The sequence below is a fragment of the Mercenaria mercenaria genome, chromosome 19 (assembly GCF_021730395.1).
Source record: "Mercenaria mercenaria strain notata chromosome 19, MADL_Memer_1, whole genome shotgun sequence".
Lineage (NCBI taxonomy): Eukaryota > Metazoa > Mollusca > Bivalvia > Venerida > Veneridae > Mercenaria > Mercenaria mercenaria.
Window position 1 is genome coordinate 22,547,884 of NC_069379.1, and position 18,712 is coordinate 22,566,595.

General features: G+C 36.1%; 1 protein-coding gene across 1 annotated transcript in view; it reads right to left on the bottom strand.

Moving 5' to 3' along the window:
• Positions 1 to 18,712, bottom strand: part of LOC123541921 (neogenin-like) — a 152,479-nt gene that overhangs the window by 25,231 nt on the left and 108,536 nt on the right. Inside the window, exons 18-24 of the mRNA XM_053531222.1 lie at positions 18,425 to 18,566; positions 17,623 to 17,795; positions 17,172 to 17,279; positions 13,814 to 14,008; positions 12,996 to 13,052; positions 8,422 to 8,587; positions 7,341 to 7,549 (exon numbers count right to left, since the gene is read on the bottom strand). Coding sequence (XP_053387197.1) covers positions 7,341 to 7,549; positions 8,422 to 8,587; positions 12,996 to 13,052; positions 13,814 to 14,008; positions 17,172 to 17,279; positions 17,623 to 17,795; positions 18,425 to 18,566 — 1,050 coding nt within the window. The remainder of the gene's footprint in view (positions 1 to 7,340; positions 7,550 to 8,421; positions 8,588 to 12,995; positions 13,053 to 13,813; positions 14,009 to 17,171; positions 17,280 to 17,622; positions 17,796 to 18,424; positions 18,567 to 18,712) is intronic.

The window sequence follows — 18,712 nt, forward strand, 5'->3', positions numbered from 1 at the left end:
GGTTTTTCTATTTTTAGACCTACTGTCCTAGATTTTGACGGCACGTGACCCAGTTTCGAACTTGACCTAGATATCATCAAGATGAACATTCTGACCAACTTTCATAAAGATCCCATGAAAAATGTGACCTCTAGAGTGGTCACAAGCAAAAGTTTATGGACGGACGACGGACACCGCGCGATCACAAAAAAAACAAGAGGACCATGATGGTCCTGAATCGCTCACCTCTTCCCACATGACCCAGTTTTGAATATAACGTCGTTTTTTCTATTATTTGACATAGTGACCTAGTTTTCGAGCTCATGTGACCCAGTTTTGAACTTGACCTAGATATTATCAAGATAAAAATTCTGACAAATTTTCAAGAAGATCCATTGAAAAATATGGTCTCTAGAGAGGTCACAAGGTTTTTCTATTATTTGACCTGTTGACCTAGTTTTCGAAGGTACGTGACCCTGTTTTGAATTTTATCTAGATATCATCAAGGTGAAATTCTCACCAAATTTCATGAAGATCTCATGAAAAATATGGCCTCTAGAGAGGTCACAAGGTTTTTCTATTTTTATACCTACTGGCCTAGTTTTTGACCGCACGTGACCCAGTTTCGAACTTGACCTAGATATCATCAAGGTGAACATTCAGATCAATTTTCATGAAGATCCATTGAAAAGTATGGCCTCTAGAGAGGTCAAAAGATTTTAATAATTTTAGACCTACTGACCTAGTTTTTGACCGCAGTTGACCCAGTTTTTAAACCTGACTAGATATCATCAAGATGAACATTCAGACCAACTTTCATACAGATCCCATGTATGGCCTCTAGAGAGGTCACAAGGTTTTTTTTATTTTTTGACCTACTGACCTAGTTTTTTAAGGCACGTGACCCAGTTTCAAACTTGACCTAGATATCATCAAGTTGAACATTCTGACCAATTTTTATGGAGATCCATTCATAAGTATGGCCTCTAGAGAGGTCACAAGGTTTTTCTATTTTTAGACCTACTGACCTAGTTTTTGACCGCACACGACCCTGTTTCGAACTTGACCTAGATATCATCAAGATGAACATTCAGACCAACTTTCATACAGATCCAATGAAAAATATGGCCTTTTGAGAGGTCACAAGGTTTTTCTATTATTTGACCTACTGACCTAGTTTTTGATGGCACGTGACCCACTTTCGAAATTTACCTAGATATCATCAAGATGAACATTCAGACCAACTTTCATACAGATCCCATAAAAATATGGCCTCTAGAGAGGTCACAAGGTTTTTTTATTATTTGACCTACTGACCTAGTTTTTGATGGCATGTAACCCACTTTCGAACTTGGACCTAGATATCATCAAGGTGAACACTCTGACCAATTTTCATGAAGATCTCATGAAATATATGGCCTCTAGAGAGGTCACAAGGTTTTTCTATTTTTAGACTACTGACCTAGTTTTTGACCGCACGTGACCCAGTTTCAAACTTGACCTAGATATCATCAAGATGAACATTCAGACCAACTTATATACAGATCCCATGAAAAATGGGGCCCTTTAGAGAGGTCACAAGGTTTTTCTATTATTTGACCTACTGACCTACTTTTTGATGGCACGTGCCCCAGTTTCGAACTTGACCTAGATATCATCAAGATGAACTTTCTGACCAATTTTCATGAAGATCTTGTGAAATATATGGCCTCTAGAGAGGTCACTAGGTTTTTCTATTTTTAGATCTACTGACCTAGTTTTTGATGGCACGTGACCCAGTTTCGAACTTAACCTAGATATCATCAAGGTGAACATTCTGACCAATTTTCATGAAGATCTTGTGAAATATATGGCCTCTAGAGAGGTCACAAGGTTTTTCTATTTTTAGACCTACTGACCTAGTTTTTGAAGGCAAGTGACCCAGTTTCGAACTTGACCTAAATATCATCAAGATGAACATTCTGACCAACTTTCATAAAGATCCCATGAAAAATGTGACCTCTAGAGTGGTCACAAGCAAAAGTTTACGGACGGACGCACGCACGGACGCACGCACGGACGACGGACGACGGACACCGCGCGATCACAAAAGCTCACCTTGTCACTTTGTGACAGGTGAGCTAATAAAAATGGATTAAACAAAAAATGTTCCTGTATTTGTGGATTTCGATTAGTCTTGCACTAACTGGCAATGTGTGACCATGATGGCAAATATGTTAAGTTATATGTCTGGCAAAACATGGACTTATATGAAAAATTTAACTAATTTCCAAGTCCAAAAAGGGCCATAATTCAGTCAAAATAGTTGACAGAGTTATGTACTCTTGCCTACAGATGGAAATCATGTTGATAAACTAGTGTTAAAAGTTTCAAAGCCACAGTTCAAATAGTTTTGACAAAACGCTGACTTGTTAAAACAAGAGGGCCAAGATGGCCCTAGGTCGCTCACCTAAGAAACACTCCATAACAGTGTAAAACATGTTTGACCTTGTGATTTCATGGAAACAAATATTCTGACCAATTTTCATTAAGATTGGACCAAAAAATTGGTCTCTTGCAATAAAACAAGCATTTTCTTAGATATGACCTAGTTTTTGACCCTAGATGACCCATGTTCAAACTCGACCTAGATTTTATCAAGGCAATCATTCTGACCAAAATTCATGAAGATCAACTGAAAAATACAGCCTCTATCACATACAGAAGTTTTTTCTTTGATTTGACCAAGTGACCTAGTTTTTGACCTCAGATGACCCATATTCAAATTCGACCTAGATTTCATTAAGGCAATCAACCTGACCAAATTTCATAAAAATCAATTGAAAAAAACAGTCTCTATCGCATACACAAGATTTTTCTTTAATTTCAACTAGTGACCTAGTTTTTGACCTCAGATAACCCATATTCAAAATCGACCTAGATTTCATCAAGGCAATCACTCTAACAAATTTCATGAAGAATCAATTGAAAAATACATCCTCTATTGCATACACAATGTTTTTCTTTGATTTGACCTAGTGACCTAGTTTTTGACCCCAGATGACCCAATTTCGAACTCGGCCTAGATTTTATCAAGGCAATCATTCTGGCTAAATTTCATGAAGATCAGTTGAAAAATACCGCCTCTATTGCATACACAAGGTTTTTCTTTGATTTGACCTAGTGACCTAGTTTTTGACCCAAGATGACCCATTTTCGAATTTGGTCTAAATTTCATCAAGGTAATCATTCTGACCAAAATTCATGAAGATCAATTGAAAAATACAGCCTCTATCGCATACACAAGGTTTTTACGTGATATGACCTAGTGACCTAGTTTTTGACCCCTGATGACCCATTTTCGAACTCGGCCTAGATTTCATCAAGGTAATCATTCTGACCAAAATTCATGAAGATCAATTGAAAAATACCGCCTTTATCGCATACACAAGGTTTTTCTTTGATTTGACCTAGTGACCTAGTTTTTGACCCGAGATGACCCATTTTCGAACTCGGCCTAGATTTCATCAAGGCAATCATTCTGACCAAATTCATGAAGATCAATTGAAAAATACAGCCTCTATCGCATACACAGGTTTTTCTTTGATTTGACCTAGTGACCTAGTTTTTGACCAAGATGACCATTTTCGAACTCGGCCTAGATTTCATCAAGGTTATCATTCTGACCCAAAATCATGAAGAAGAATTGAAAAATACAGCCTCTAAGGCATACACAAGGTTTTTCTTTGATTTGACCTAGTGACCTAGTTTTTGACCCAGATGACCCACTTTCAAACTCGGCTTAGATTTCATCAAGATTATCATTCTGACCAATATTCATGAAGATTAATTGAAAAATACAGCCTCTATCGCATACACAAGGTTTTTCTTTGATTTGACCTAGTGACCTAGTTTTTGACCCGAGATGACCATTTTCGAACTCGGCCTAGATTTCATCAAGGTTATCATTCTGACCAATATTCATGAAGATTAAATGAAAAATACAGCCTCTATCGCATACACAAGGTTTTTCTTTGATTTGACCTAGTGACCTAGTTTTTGACCCCAGATGACCCACTTTCGAACTCGGCTTAGATTTCATCAAGATTATCATTCTGACCAATATTCATGAAGATTATTTGAAAAATACCGCCCCTATCGCATACACAAGGTTTTCTTTGATTTGACCTAGTGACCTAGTTTTTGACCCGAGATGACCCATTTTCGAACTCGGCCCAGATTTCATCAAAGTTATCATTATGACCAATATTCATGAAGATTAATTGAAAAATACAGCCTCTATCGCATACACAAGGTTTTTCTTTGATTTGACCTAGTGACCTAGTTTTTGACCCGAGATGACCCATTTTCGAACTCGGCCTAGATTTCATCAAGATTATCATTCTGACCAATATTCATGAAGATTAATTGAAAAATACAGCCTCTATCGCATACACAAGCTAAATGTTGACAGACGACGGACGACAGACGACAGACGACAGACGACGGACGACAGACGCCGGACATCGAGCGATCAGAAAAACTCACCTGAGCATTGCTCAGGTGAGCTAAAAAACTGAACAAATTTTAAAGTCCAAAAAGGGCCATAATTCAGTCAAAATAGTTGTCATCAGAGTTATGTACTCTTGCCTACAGATGGAAATCATAATGACAAACAAGTGTTTAAAGTTTAAAAGCCAAAATGTCAAATAGTCTTGACAAAACATGGACATATATAAAACAAAACCAATTTCCAAGTTCAAAAAGGGCCATAATTCAGCCAAAAAAGACGAGAGAGTTACGTACTCTTGCCTATTGATAGAGACTATTATACTGAACAAGATATAAAAGTTTCTAAGCCATATGTCAAACACTTTACACAAAATATAAATGGTACGAAAAAAATTAACCAAGATTTCTAAGTCAAAGGGGCATAATTCAGACAAAATGCTTGATGGAGTTATGTACTCTTGCCTACAACTGGACATTGTGATGGTAAACAAGTGTTGAAAGTTTCAAAGCTTTATCTCAAAAGACTTTGTCAAAATGTGGATGGTACGAAAAACTTAACCAAGATTTCTAAGTCAAAAAGGGGCCATAATTCAACCAAAATGCTTGATGGAGTTATGTACTCTTGCCCACAACTGGACATGGTGATGGTAAACAAGTGTTGAAAGTTTCAAAGCTTTTTCTCAAAAGACTTTGTCAAAATATGAACTGGTACGAAAAACTTAACCAAGATTTCTAAGTCAAAAGGGGCCATAATTCAGTCAAAATGCTTGACAGAGTTATGTACTCTTGCCTATAACTGGACATGGTGATGGTAAACAAGTGTTGAAAGTTTCAAAGCTTTATCTCAAAAGACTTTGTCAAAATGTGGACTGGTACGAAAAACTTAACCAGGATGTGACGCCGACGCCGACGCCGTGGTGAGTAGGATAGCTCTACTTATTCTTCGAATAGTCGAGCTAAAAAGTGTGGCAGACGGACAGTTCAAACACTATTGCCTTCCTGGTCTTTGACACCTGGGGCATAATATGTTATTAGACTTATGCATTTTGAAACCAAACTTGTTCAGAAAGACTGTAACTTACCCGGGAAAAAGCAATGAATGTATCAGTAAGATAAATTTGCCAAGAATTCCTTGAAAATTTCAATCTCTAACAAGAGCAACATTTTGAATGAAACACAGCCAATGTTCATACAACAAGAGGGCCATGATGGCCCTATATCGCTCACCTGTTATCATTTCACTTGAGGACAAGAAGGTCCTCAGAAAAAATATCTAAGTCCAAAGGACAGGAACAACAAAGGAAAGAAATTTAACCAAAAAGAAAAAAAATTCTTACAAGGTACAGATATGTCAAAATACACCTAAAAATTAGAGGTACCATCCATGTTGTACCACAGAAAAGTGGTCTCGGTTTTTCCCTACGGCCAATAATAAAAAAAGTTACTAAAATAAGCTATTTATAGTAACGTAAAAGGGAAGTAATTAAAAAGAAAATTACTGAAAGTGAACAAATCTGCCAAATAAATCTGTTGACATAAATGAAATTTCAGATCAGTATCTTCATTAGTTACGGAGATATACCCATTTTAATTTGAAACAAAGGGAGGTAATTTGACATAAAATCAGTCCATAGTTATCTACCCTGATTGGCTCAGTCCAACTAATGACAACAATTAAATTTCAAATAAGTCCTATAAGTACTTACAGATATAAATCCATTTTGATCACAATAAGGGGAGGTAATAAGATATAAAATAACTCTGGAACCTACGATTGGATCTGATTTGTCATGGAATCCAAAATTTATTGTTGTTGAAGAAATTTATTGTTTTGGAAGTTTCTATCAAATCAAACCATAAATGAAGTATCTATATGGCTGCGAAAGCCAAAATAGCCACTTTTGGACATTAAAGGGGCCATAACTTTGTAACCCATGATGGAATCTGGCCAGTTCAAGAAAGGAACCAAGATCTTGTGGTGATACAAGTTTTGTGCAAATTTGATTAAAATCAAATCATAAATGAAGCTGCTATTGTGCAGACAAGGTCAAAATAGCTAATTTTGGCCCTTTCAGGGGCCATAACTCTAGAACCCATTAAGGAATCTGGCCGGTTCAACAAAGGAACTAAGGTCTTATGGCAACACAAGTTTTGTGCAAGTTTGATAAAATTAAAATCATAAATGAAGCTGCTGTTGTGCAGACAAGGTCAAAATAGCTAATTCTGGCCCTTTCAGGGGCCATCACTCTGGAACCCATAATGGAATCTAGCCAGTTCAAGAAAGGAACCAAGATCTTATAGTGATACAAGTTGTGTGCAAGATTCGTTAAAATAAAATCATAAATGAAGCTGCTATTGTGCAGACAAGCTCAAAACAGCTAATTCTGGTCCTTTCAGGGGCCATAACTCTGGAACCCATAAAGGAATCTGGCCAGTTTAAGAAAGGAACCAAGATTTTATGGTGATACAAGTTGTGTGTAAGTTTGGTAAAAATCAAATCATAAATAAAGCTGCTATTGTGCAGACAAGGCCAAAATAGCTGATTTTGGCCCTTTCAGGGGCCATAATTCTGGAACCCATAATGGGATCTGGCCAGTTCAAGAAAGGAACCGAGATCTTATGGTGATACAAGTTGTGTGCAAGTTTGGTTAAAATAAAATCATAAATGAAACCACTATCGTGCAGACAAGAAATTGTTGACGGACGCATGAGACGCACGGACTGACGATGGACGAAGGGTGATCACAAAAGCTCACCTTGTCACTATGTGACAGGTGAGCTAAAAACGTAAAATATTCAATCAGAAACAGCAAAAACAGTGTACCAAATAAGATCAATAGACACAGCAATAACAGAGGGATGTAATATACCCTGATTATTTGTATGTACGCTGCTCAATGAGTTTCTACGTGTTGACGGTACAGATATAGATGACTCCGCCCTCTCGTCCCGCCCCATCTGTTTCAGTTCTAAATGATCATGATCTATCCATAAGTCTGGTGGCTGACCTTCACCTCTACCTGGACCTTTATTCGGAACATTTTTTCCTTTCTGTGGAGATCCCTTGTACATGCTTGCCCTATAAACATAGACAATAATTCTACATGCTTGCCCTATAAACATAGACAATAATTCTACATGCTTGCCCTATAAACATAGACAATAATTCATAGTCTACAATAGGACAGTTAAAAACTTCTAAATTTGTTTTTCTGAGGTTTTAAGTCCTGTCAACACAATTTAGCTCATATCCTTTAATGGTTGAGGAAGACCCTAAGTACCAATCCAGACATCAAGCACAGGTCGGCACCTGAGGAAACTGCAGGGGAAGGTATCAAACTTTTTTTGAGGAAAAACTTCCTATATATACTGTATAGTTCTTTTCCTTATAAAGAGTTTGATACAGTCCTTCTGGGTAATATCATAGAGCTTCCACATGCCAAATAAACTTACTTCCTTGTACAATTGTCTATAATATGAAGCATGGTTTTGAACCCATTGCAGAAGGGGTTTTGAACTCATACCAGTAGTAGGATTTTGAACCCCTATCAGCCAGGAAGCAAACTGTGAAGTCTGCAAACTAAACCACTGAAGTCACCATCTTGAATATGGTTTTTGAACATCTTTCATCATGTCAAATTCTAATAATATCTTAGATTGCTGAAGAATAAAATATCTAGCCTTAATGTCTGTATGTTTTCTTATTTTCTCAGGAAGTATTTGACATAACTGAAACTCGCACAGCATAAATTTCAGCTATTACTGCATCCAAAATTGTAATCTCCATGCCTCATTAAGACCAGAAGTTGTTTAGTAAATACAGGAGACGTATAACCATAAAATTCAATGTAAATATAGTCTTGTGAAACAGTTTTTCATAGCCGAACATTACGAATGATTTACCCTCTATCCTAGCTACTCCCAGTGACTGACTGGAACATATATACTTACATGCGTCTGTTCCTCTCTGCTATATCTCTCTTCCTACATACAAACACTGTAACCACAGCAACCACTATACAACATGTTGCCCCAACAACACACGCTATTATAATGATCATTAAATTCTGTGACAGGCCTTTCTCTGTCTTCTCCTGTTCCTTTTCTTCTTGTGCTCCTGTAAGTGAAATATGTCATTATGACATATGGGGGCATGTGAAATATGTCACTGTTAAATCACTGTATGTGGGACAGGTGAAATATATCACTGTTTGTTGGGACAAGTGAAGTATGTCACTATGAAATCACTGTTTGTGGGACAAGTGAAATATGTCATTATGAGATCACTGTTTGTGAGGACAAGTGAAATTTGTCACTATGAAATCACTGTTTGTGGGACAAGTGAAGTATGTCACTATGAAATCACTGTTTGTGAGGACAAGTGAAGTATGTCACAATGAAATCACTGTTTGTGGGACAAGTGAAATATGTAACTGTGAGATCTCTTTTTGCAGGACAAGTGAAATATGTCACAATGAAATCGCTGTTTGTGGGACAAGTGAAATATGTAACTGTGAAGTCTCTTTTTGCAGGACAAGTGGAATATGTCACAATGAAATCGCTGTTTGTGGGACAAGTGAAATATGTCAGTGTGAAATCAGTTTGTTGGACAAGTGAAATATGTCACTGTTAAATCACTGTTTGTGGGACAGGTGAAATATGTCACTGTGACATCACTGTTTGTGGGACAAGTGAAATATGTCACTGTGACATCACTTTTTGCAGGACAAGTGAAATATGTCACAATGAAATCACTGTTTGTGGGACAAGTGAAATATGTCACTGTGACATCACTGTTTGTGGGACAAGTGAAATATGTCACTGTGAGATCACTTTTTGCAGGACAAGTGAAATATGTCACAATGAAATCACTGTTTGTGGTGATATGTGAAATATGTCAGTGTGAGATCACTTTTTGCAGGACAAGTGAAATATGTCACAATGAAATCACTGTTTGTGGGACAAGTAAAATATGTCAGTGTGAAATCACTGTTTGTGGGACAAGTGAAATATGTCACTGTGAGATCACTGTTTGTGAGGACAAGTGAAGTATGTCACTATGAAATCACTGTTTGTGGGACAAGTGAAATATGTCACAATGAAATCACTGTTTGTGGGACAAGTGAAATATGTCACTATGAAATCACTGTTTGTGGGACAAGTGAAATATGTCACAATGAAATCACTGTTTGTGGGACAAGTGAAATATGTCAGTGTGAAATCACTGTTTGTGAGGACAAGTGAAGTATGTCACAATGAAATCACTGTTTGTGGTACCAGTGAAATATGTCACTATGAAATCACTGTTTGTGGGACAAGTGAAATATGTAACAATGAAATCACTGTTTGTGGGACAAGTGAAATATGTCAGTGTGAAATCACTGTTTGTGAGGACAAGTGAAGTATGTCACAATGAAATCACTGTTTGTGGTACCAGTGAAATATGTCACAATGAAATCACTGTTTGTGGGACAAGTGAAATATGTCAGTGTGAAATCACTGTTTGTGAGGACAAGTGAAATATGTAACAATGAAATCACTGTTTGTGGTACCAGTGAAATATGTCACAATGAAATCACTGTTTGTGGGACAAGTGAAATATGTCAGTGTGAAATCACTGTTTGTGAGGACAAGTGAAGTATGTCACAATGAAATCACTGTTTGTGAGGACAAGTGAAACATGTCACTGTTAAATCACTGTTTGTGGGACAAGTGAAATATGTCAGTGTGAAATCACTGTTTGTGGGACAAATGAAATATGTCACTATGAAATCACTGTTTGTGGAACAAGTGAAATATGTCAGTGTGAAATCACTGTTTGTGAGGACAAGTGAAATATGTCACTATGAAATCACTGTTTGTGGGACAAGTGAAATATGTCAGTGTGAAATCACTGTTTGTGGGACAAGTGAAATATGTCAGTGTGAAATCACTGTTTGTGGGACAAGTGAAATATGTCACTGTGAGATCACTGTTTGTGAGGACAAGTGAAGTATGTCACTATGAAATCACTGTTTGTGGGACAAGTGAAATATGTCAGTGTGAAATCACTGTTTGTGGGACAAGTGAAATATGTCACTATGAAATCACTGCTTGTGGGGACAAATGAAATATGTCACTGTGACATCACTGTTTGTAGGACAAGTGAAATATGTCACTATGAAATCACTGTTTGTGGGGACAAGTGAAATGTGTCACTGTTAAATCACTGTTTGTGGGACAGGTGAAATATGTCACTGTGACATCACTGTTTGTGGGCAAGTGAAATATGTCACTGTGAGATCACTTTTTGCAGGACAAAAGAAATATGTCACAATGAAATCACTGTTTGTGGGTACCAGTGAAATATGTCACTGTTAAATCACTGTTTGTGGGACAAGTGAAATATGTCACTATGAAATCACTGTTTGTGGGACAGGTGAAATATGTCACTGTGACATCACTGTTTGTGGGACAAGTGAAATATGTCACTGTGAGATCACTTTTTGCAGGACAAAAGAAATATGTCACAATGAAATCACTGTTTGTGGGTACCAGTGAAATATGTCACTGTTAAATCACTGTTTGTGGGACAAGTGAAATATGTCACTATGAAATCACTGTTTGTGTGGACAAGTGAAATATATCACTGTTAAATCACTGTTTGTGGGACAAGTGAAATATGTCACTATGACATGACTGTTAGTGGGACAAGTGAAATATGTTACAATGAAATCACTGTTTGTTGGACAAGTGAAATATGTCACTGCTAAATCACTGTTTACAGGGACAATTGAAATATGTCACTGTGAAATCACTGTTTGTGGGGACAAATGAAATATGTCACAATGAAATCATGGTTTGTGAAGACAAGTGAAATTTGTCACTGTGAAATCACTGTTTCTTGGACAAGTGAAATATGTCACAATGAAATCACTGTTTGTGGGGACAAGTGAAATATGTCACTGTTAAATCACTATTTGTGGGGAAAAGTGAAATACGTTACTGTAAAATTATTACTTTATATTGTAAAATTAGGTTAGGACATCTAGATTCAATAGTGTATACTGTCTGGTACTGTACATTGTATATATGCAAAAGTAGAAGCAAGCATTACTCCAATTATGTCATAAAGTTATCTGTTATTATTCTCAACTCTGAAGGTTTCAAGTCAAACAAGAGCACCGCCTTGCGGGTGCTGACGCTCATCTGATTTTTTTTGTGTAATAGAAATATTGTCCTACCCATGATTTTCTAAGTCTAAAAAGGGCCATCATTCTTGCAAAAAGCAGGATAGAGTTATGTTTCTTGATGTTCAGTGTCCACTTATGATGGTGAAAAACTGTTGCAAGTTTTAAAGCAATAGCTTTGATAGTTTATGAGAAAAGTTGACTTAAACATAATACTCAACCAAGAAAATGATTTTCTAAGTCCAAAAGGGGCAATAATTATTGCAAAAAGCAGGATGGAGTTATGTTGCTTGCTGTACAGGGTCAGCTTATGATGGTCAACAAGTGTTGCAAGTTTCAAAGCAAGAGCTTTGATAGTTAAAGAGAAAAAGTTGACTTAAACATAATACTCAACCAAGAAATCTGATATTTTCTAAGTCCAAAAGGGGCCATAAATCTTGCAAAAAGCAGGATGGAGTTATGTTTCTTGCTGTACAGGGTCAACTTATGATGGTGAACAAGTGTTGCAAGTTTTAAAGCAATAGCTTTGATAGTTTAGGATAAAAGCTGACCTCAACATAAAACTTAACCAAGAAAACTGATTTTCTAAGTCCAAAAGGGGCAATAAATCTTGCAAAAAGCAAGATGGAGTTATGTTTCTTGATGTACAGGGTCTGCTTATGTTGGTGAACAAGTATTCCAAGTTTCAAAGCAATAGCTTTGATAGTTTAGGAGAAAAGTTGACCTAAACATAAAACTTAACCAAGAAATCTGATATTTTCTAAGTACAAAAGGGGCCATAAATCTCGCAAAAAGCAAGATGGAGTTATGTTTCTTGATGTACAGGGTCTGCTTATGATGGTGAACAAGTATTCCAAGTTTCAAAGCAATAGCTTTGATAGTTTAGGAGAAAAGTTGACCTAAACATAAAACTTAACCAAGAAATCTGATATTTTCTAAGTACAAAAGGGGCCATAAATCTTGCAAAAAGCAAGATGGAGTTATGTTTCTTGCTATACAGGGTCAGCTTATGATGCTGAACAAGTATTCCAAGTTTCAAAGCAATAGCTTTGATAGTTTAGGAGAAAAGCTGACCTAAACATAAAACTTAACCAGGCAACGCCGACGCAGACGCCGACGCCGACAACCGCTCAAGTGATGACAATAACTCATCATTTTTTTTTCAAAAAATCAGATGAGCTAAAAATGTAACAAAACAATAGTTATATAACCGTTCAAATGTTGGAGTTCTCTGTTCAGTTAAACATGGATTAAAATCTATAAGATGATCTTTTGGAAGTGTAAGTTTCATAAATTAAAGATTAAGCAGCTTTGAATGTTCTAGACAGTGTTGAATTACGACTTGTGCAAGCTTACCAGAACTGACAGGGTCCTGTGGTTTTAATGGCCTCTTCGGGAACGTGCTTGTACCTACTGAAAGTAACAGAAATTACAACAGAAATCAGAGACCGTGGAAACATAAAAACATCTGTCAGACCAAAAAATATCTCCTAAATTTTAACAGATAAATGTACTTTTAAAGTTAAAGAGCACTTTTACTAAAAGATATCTTTAAGGACATAATAAGCAGTGACTGGGTGCCATACATGAATACTACTTCTGCCAACAAACCAGACTACATAATTCTACAAATCCATGTATAATTTGTTGAAAGTTCAAACATTATTCAAACTAATTCAGAAATAATTAGGCCTCTTGACCAAGACTGCCAGTCAAATGTCATATATCTGGTTAACATAGCCTAGCTCTTTGTGAATAGTTCTTTAATGTTTAGTGTGCAACACTGATACATGCAGAGCCTTCCTTCCTAGGAAGAACAAATACTAGTCTCTCAGTTGGGATGGAGACACCCTATCTCTAAACTTTCCACATTAATTGGGATTCTAACTCTAGAACTCTGGATTGACAGTCAAGCAGGTCACCACTAGACCAGAATGCCAACATAAAACATCAAAAACAGGTTTAATGCAGGAAAGCTGGTCCACATTCAAAGACCTGGCAAAACCCTTGGACTGCCAGAGAAACACAGCATCACACCAATACACAGAGAAACAAAAGTATCACACCAATACATAGAGAAACAAAAGTATCACACCAATACACATTCTGCACAAATTCAGGTTGAATATATTGAATATCCCAGGTAGCAGGACACCACTCAGACTGTAACTTACTTTTTGGAGTTCTGTATATCTTGGTAGGAGACATGGGTCCATAGCCTTTACTATTTCTTGCCTGCACTTTGAAATAGTAGACCGTATCAGCAGTTAGATCAGTGATTGTCATGGAAAGTTTTTCTCCTAGAACACCTTCCACCACCCAGTCAAGGTCATCCTTCGTCGGGTCAGTTGTGTAAAACACAAGGTAACCTAAAACACATCAAATATACCAGTAATATATTGTCATACAGTTCTAAACGGTCTTAGGTTATAAAGCAGTTTTCCAAAAGCAGTCTAACACATTATGAATAATTAGAAAAGCAATTTTAAGCAAAGTATTTTTATTTGCTTCTCATGTTTTTCTAACAGAATTAATGGCTGTTGATGCAACAGGTTCTCCAAATATGGAATGAGAATTTTTCATATCCAGAAGTTTTACATGAAGTCACAAAGTATAATTTATAAGTTTGATGAGTGAAAAGTACATAATCCATTTAAATGGGAATGCTGGATTTACCGGGTTATATGGGTCTCTTCATATCATTTTTACATTCGTACTTAAAGTATATCATAATAAAATGTGCACCTTTGGTGTGAAGACTTAAATATTGATATATCGCAAAGTACATAAGTGAAAAATGTAACAGTGCTATATGAAGGTTGAAAGACAGTTCATGCAATTGAAGTAGACAATGAAGTACAGAAACCAATACTGACAAAATATATAGTGTGTACAGGAGAGGTCTTTAACACAACTAAAACAACATCTGGCCTTCAACTATATCTTTTGATTTCTTAAGAGGAGCTGAAAATCCGGATTACTACAAAAGGTATGAAAATGAAGTTCCTAAAAAAAATCAGAATTTTCTGGAACATAGTGTCTCTGTGCACAATATGTTAGTTTGTGCCTATTTTTCTCTTCCAAACAGCGATTCACATTAGTAACATGTGACCGTCCAATATATTTTCATATCGGATATAATATATTCAATCCTGGATGATGCAGCCACTTTGATTCAGACCTCTATGTTCACTACATGATAAAGCCATTGAACTTATAATAAATATATCTGTATGAATATCAACATTTAATGAACTCTTGATGCGACTTTTTGTCTGTCTCATTATTTTCCTTTTTTAAAGAGAACAATAAGCATAGAATCTGAGGTGGAGGACAAATGATTTGAGGCACAATGTCTTTTATCAAACTGTCACTGTGAAAATATGCCCCGCCAAGAAAGGACCTCACAACCCTGCAATTAGCAGATCAGCTCTTTCCCTGCTGAGCTAAGAAAGAGGGCTAAAACGTAGTTCAACAGTTGCCACGTTGTGAACTTGTGAAGTACAAATAACATGTGTGATCAGAATTGAAATACTAAAATTTTTCCAATATTTCATCAGTGAATGAATTACAGGCAGTTGTCCAGATGACAAAAATTAAATCAGGAGAGCAAACAGCCAAAATCCTGCCTAAATAAAATACAGAAATATATCTATCATTTCTTAAATTAAATATCTTCCAAGAAATTTGTGAAAATGAAGGCTGATAGAAAAAGAAGTGAAAATGAATAAATTACAAAATTAAACACTAATAGACTAACAATACAACATTGCGTATGAACACCTAGCTACACAGGTCACATTCAATATACCTTCAACTTTTGTAGAAGACAGAAAGACAAGTATAGAATATAGAATAGAAAATATCAGGCTTGATGCAATCATTTAATACTTAAAACACAGTTACATAATAATTTTCTGGAAGAAATGGAATAGTTTATTTCTTCAATTCACATCTGAATTTGGACATGTTTAAGGACTGAAAAGCCCCCTAAACTGCTGCAGGACTTTCTATATAACAATCAATATATTTCTCATAAACTGTCTGAGTGAGACAATTCCTGTTCAGTCTGGTGTAAGATGAAATTCAATCTGATCTATTTACAGAAGAAATTAATTCAATTAAGCAAGAGCTGTTTATAAAAAAAATATCCCCCATTTGATGACCTGACAGGAGGTACATGTAACTAGGTGTGTAATATTCAGTCACAAGTAGGACGTGACCTTGGCCTTTGACCCCAAAACAGTTGGTCATCTACTGGCAACAAGGTAACCTTTTTTATGAAGTTTCACTGCTGTAGAAAGCAATCTCCAGCTTCTGCAATCCTGACCTTTGACCCTAAAAATAATACAGGTGATTTTATGACTACCAGGAATTTTCCTATAAATCTGAAGTCCCCAGTATTCACAAGATATTGATCAGAGTTTTTATTCTCAAGGTCAACATGACTTTTGACCTTTCATGTACTGCTCCTTAATCAATAGGGGTCACCTAATGAGCACAAGCAATCATGTAATGAAGCTTTACGACAGTAAACCAAATTGTTTGACCTTTCTTTATTCACCCCAAAAATAATTGGGGTCATCTACTAAAAACATCTTTGAAGTTTTCAGTCGTTAGAACAAAGTGACCTTGACCTCTGACCAATTCATCTAAAAGACAATAAGGGACATCAATGAGGTTTAACATCTGTAGACCTGTATGTTTCCCAGTAATTAACCAGATATTTCAGTCTAGGTATCACTAGTACCTTGACCTCTGACTTAATGACAAGAAACCACTAGGGGCCACCTACTAGACAAGAAACCACCAGGGGCCACCTACTAACCACAGCCAATCATCACTGAAGATAGTAGACTCAGTGTCCTCCAGCATCTTGTCAGGAAGTTTATACCTTGAAATTACAGTGACCTTCACTTTTGACCTACTCACCCTTGAATTATCAAGGGGCATCTATCCAATGAAGTTTGACAGCAGTAAGACTGTTACTAATCTGAATACATTTCATTCATTTTAACTTCTGTCCTACTGACCCCAAAAACAACAGAGGTCATCTACTGACCACAAGCAAGTATTCTTTTAAGTTTTCCTGTTGGAAGTCGGGGCTTTCTATAAACTGATCAGAAACCTAATGGACTAGACTGTCAAACAGACATGACCAAATCAATGTATCACACTTGTCCTTGAAGAGGGCATAAAAAGAACATTTCAGTAAGAAATCATTTTCCATCAATGTTTTTTTTTTTTTTTCAAATTTATAGAAACTGCTATAAAGAAATTATTCCTAATACAATCAAATTCATCCTTAACTTCCAAGACATTGTTTTTTTTTTTGATACATATAAATATATTTTACACAATAGCTTCACTCATATTAAAGCAAATCTGCATTTAATCATTGTATATCACACAATTATATTCTATGCCAACAATATATATGGTAGTACACAAGAAGCATATTTGTTCATTGGATCATCCCATCACCACTTTTAGTAAATGTAAGCAGAGATTTCTCCTGCCTGTTACACCTACCTGTAATCTGTCCGTTAGGTTTCTGTGGGGGCTGCCATGTTAGGGTCACTGAGAGGGAATCCCCTTCTTCAGGTATAGCTGTCAGATCTCGGGGAATAGATCCAGGTGCTATAATATCATACAGACTATAATCAGCACACAACATCAACATACTATTTACAAAACTACACTATACAATGTAACGCTTTTTAAAAATTTACTTTTTATTTCCCAACTTGGTGATCAGACTGTTATCTCATTAATATATTCTGAACAATGATAAAATTAATACATTTACTTTTCTATTTTTCATAAAATGAATTTACTAATGGTAGTTCAGTGACTTAGCAGTCAACAAGTTCTGTATTATATACCTACAATAGTTTATCAAACTTACAACTGTTTTACAATTTATTTACATAATGACTTCTATGCTCTTATTTTCATGTCATAACTATAAAGAATTCCTTACCAGCTTCTTGTGTTCTATTGGAGACAGCCATAGACCATGTACTCTTCCTACGCCCTTTGAAGACACGTACACTGAACTCATACAATGTATCTGGTTTAAGATCGTCTATGTGTTTGACAAGCTCTGTACTGTTTACATACTTGTACTTCCCACGACCAGGTATTGATGTTAATCTAGCCAAAATAACCATAATAATTCAGGGAATATTCATAAAATATTAGTGATTAACACAGCTTTCTATTTTTTTCTATTCTTTTAGTATGTTACAGTAAATTGTAACAAAAACGCCCTTAAAAACAGTCATTCTTGCCGCTGCTGATGGTTCCATGATGTTGCAGTGTGCCATACACATCATAATCATAATGGCCCCAGGAAGTGGACCATTAGGCTGATCTGATGTTGACGTCATGTAGTAATGTCATTAAGGCAGGTGAGAGGGTGTGAAACATTTTCAGATAGATATTCAGATATTGATGGCCCTGGTGCAACTATGGCACTAGGAGTTCTATTATGGCAAGAAGGCACAATCAAGTCATATATCAACCTCCTTTTCATCTATCAAATGTCTTCCCAAATTTAAACATGGTCAGTATTTGTACATCAGAATCAACTGCTAGCTATTACTTGAGCAGTTATGTAAGGGTGTAAACCCTAAATCTAATTTTGTAAATGGTAAAATTTTACTTGTTTAACCATGTGTGATAATAGATGTTAGATTCCATGTTCATACAGAATGCATTAAATAAGTAAGATTAAGACTGAAAACTATTGAGAGGAGATTCTGAGCAAACAAATTATTTACCTGATTGTATAATATCTGTTATCAGTGATTCTCTGTATCTTGCCTAGAGAGTTATCTGTCCATGTCAACACTATTGTATGTGGTGATAACACCAAGGCTTTCAGTCCTATAGGGGGTAACATTGGGGTCACAGGCTCCTCCGCTGAAATATAGATCCTTATTGTATGTACATTTGTAAATTTTCTAAGAATATATTGTTACAAGTAAAATACCTATTTTTTGCTGTTTTATGAACCATATTATCTCTTACAATGAACTGCATTTTTCTATCATCAGTGTATACACTAA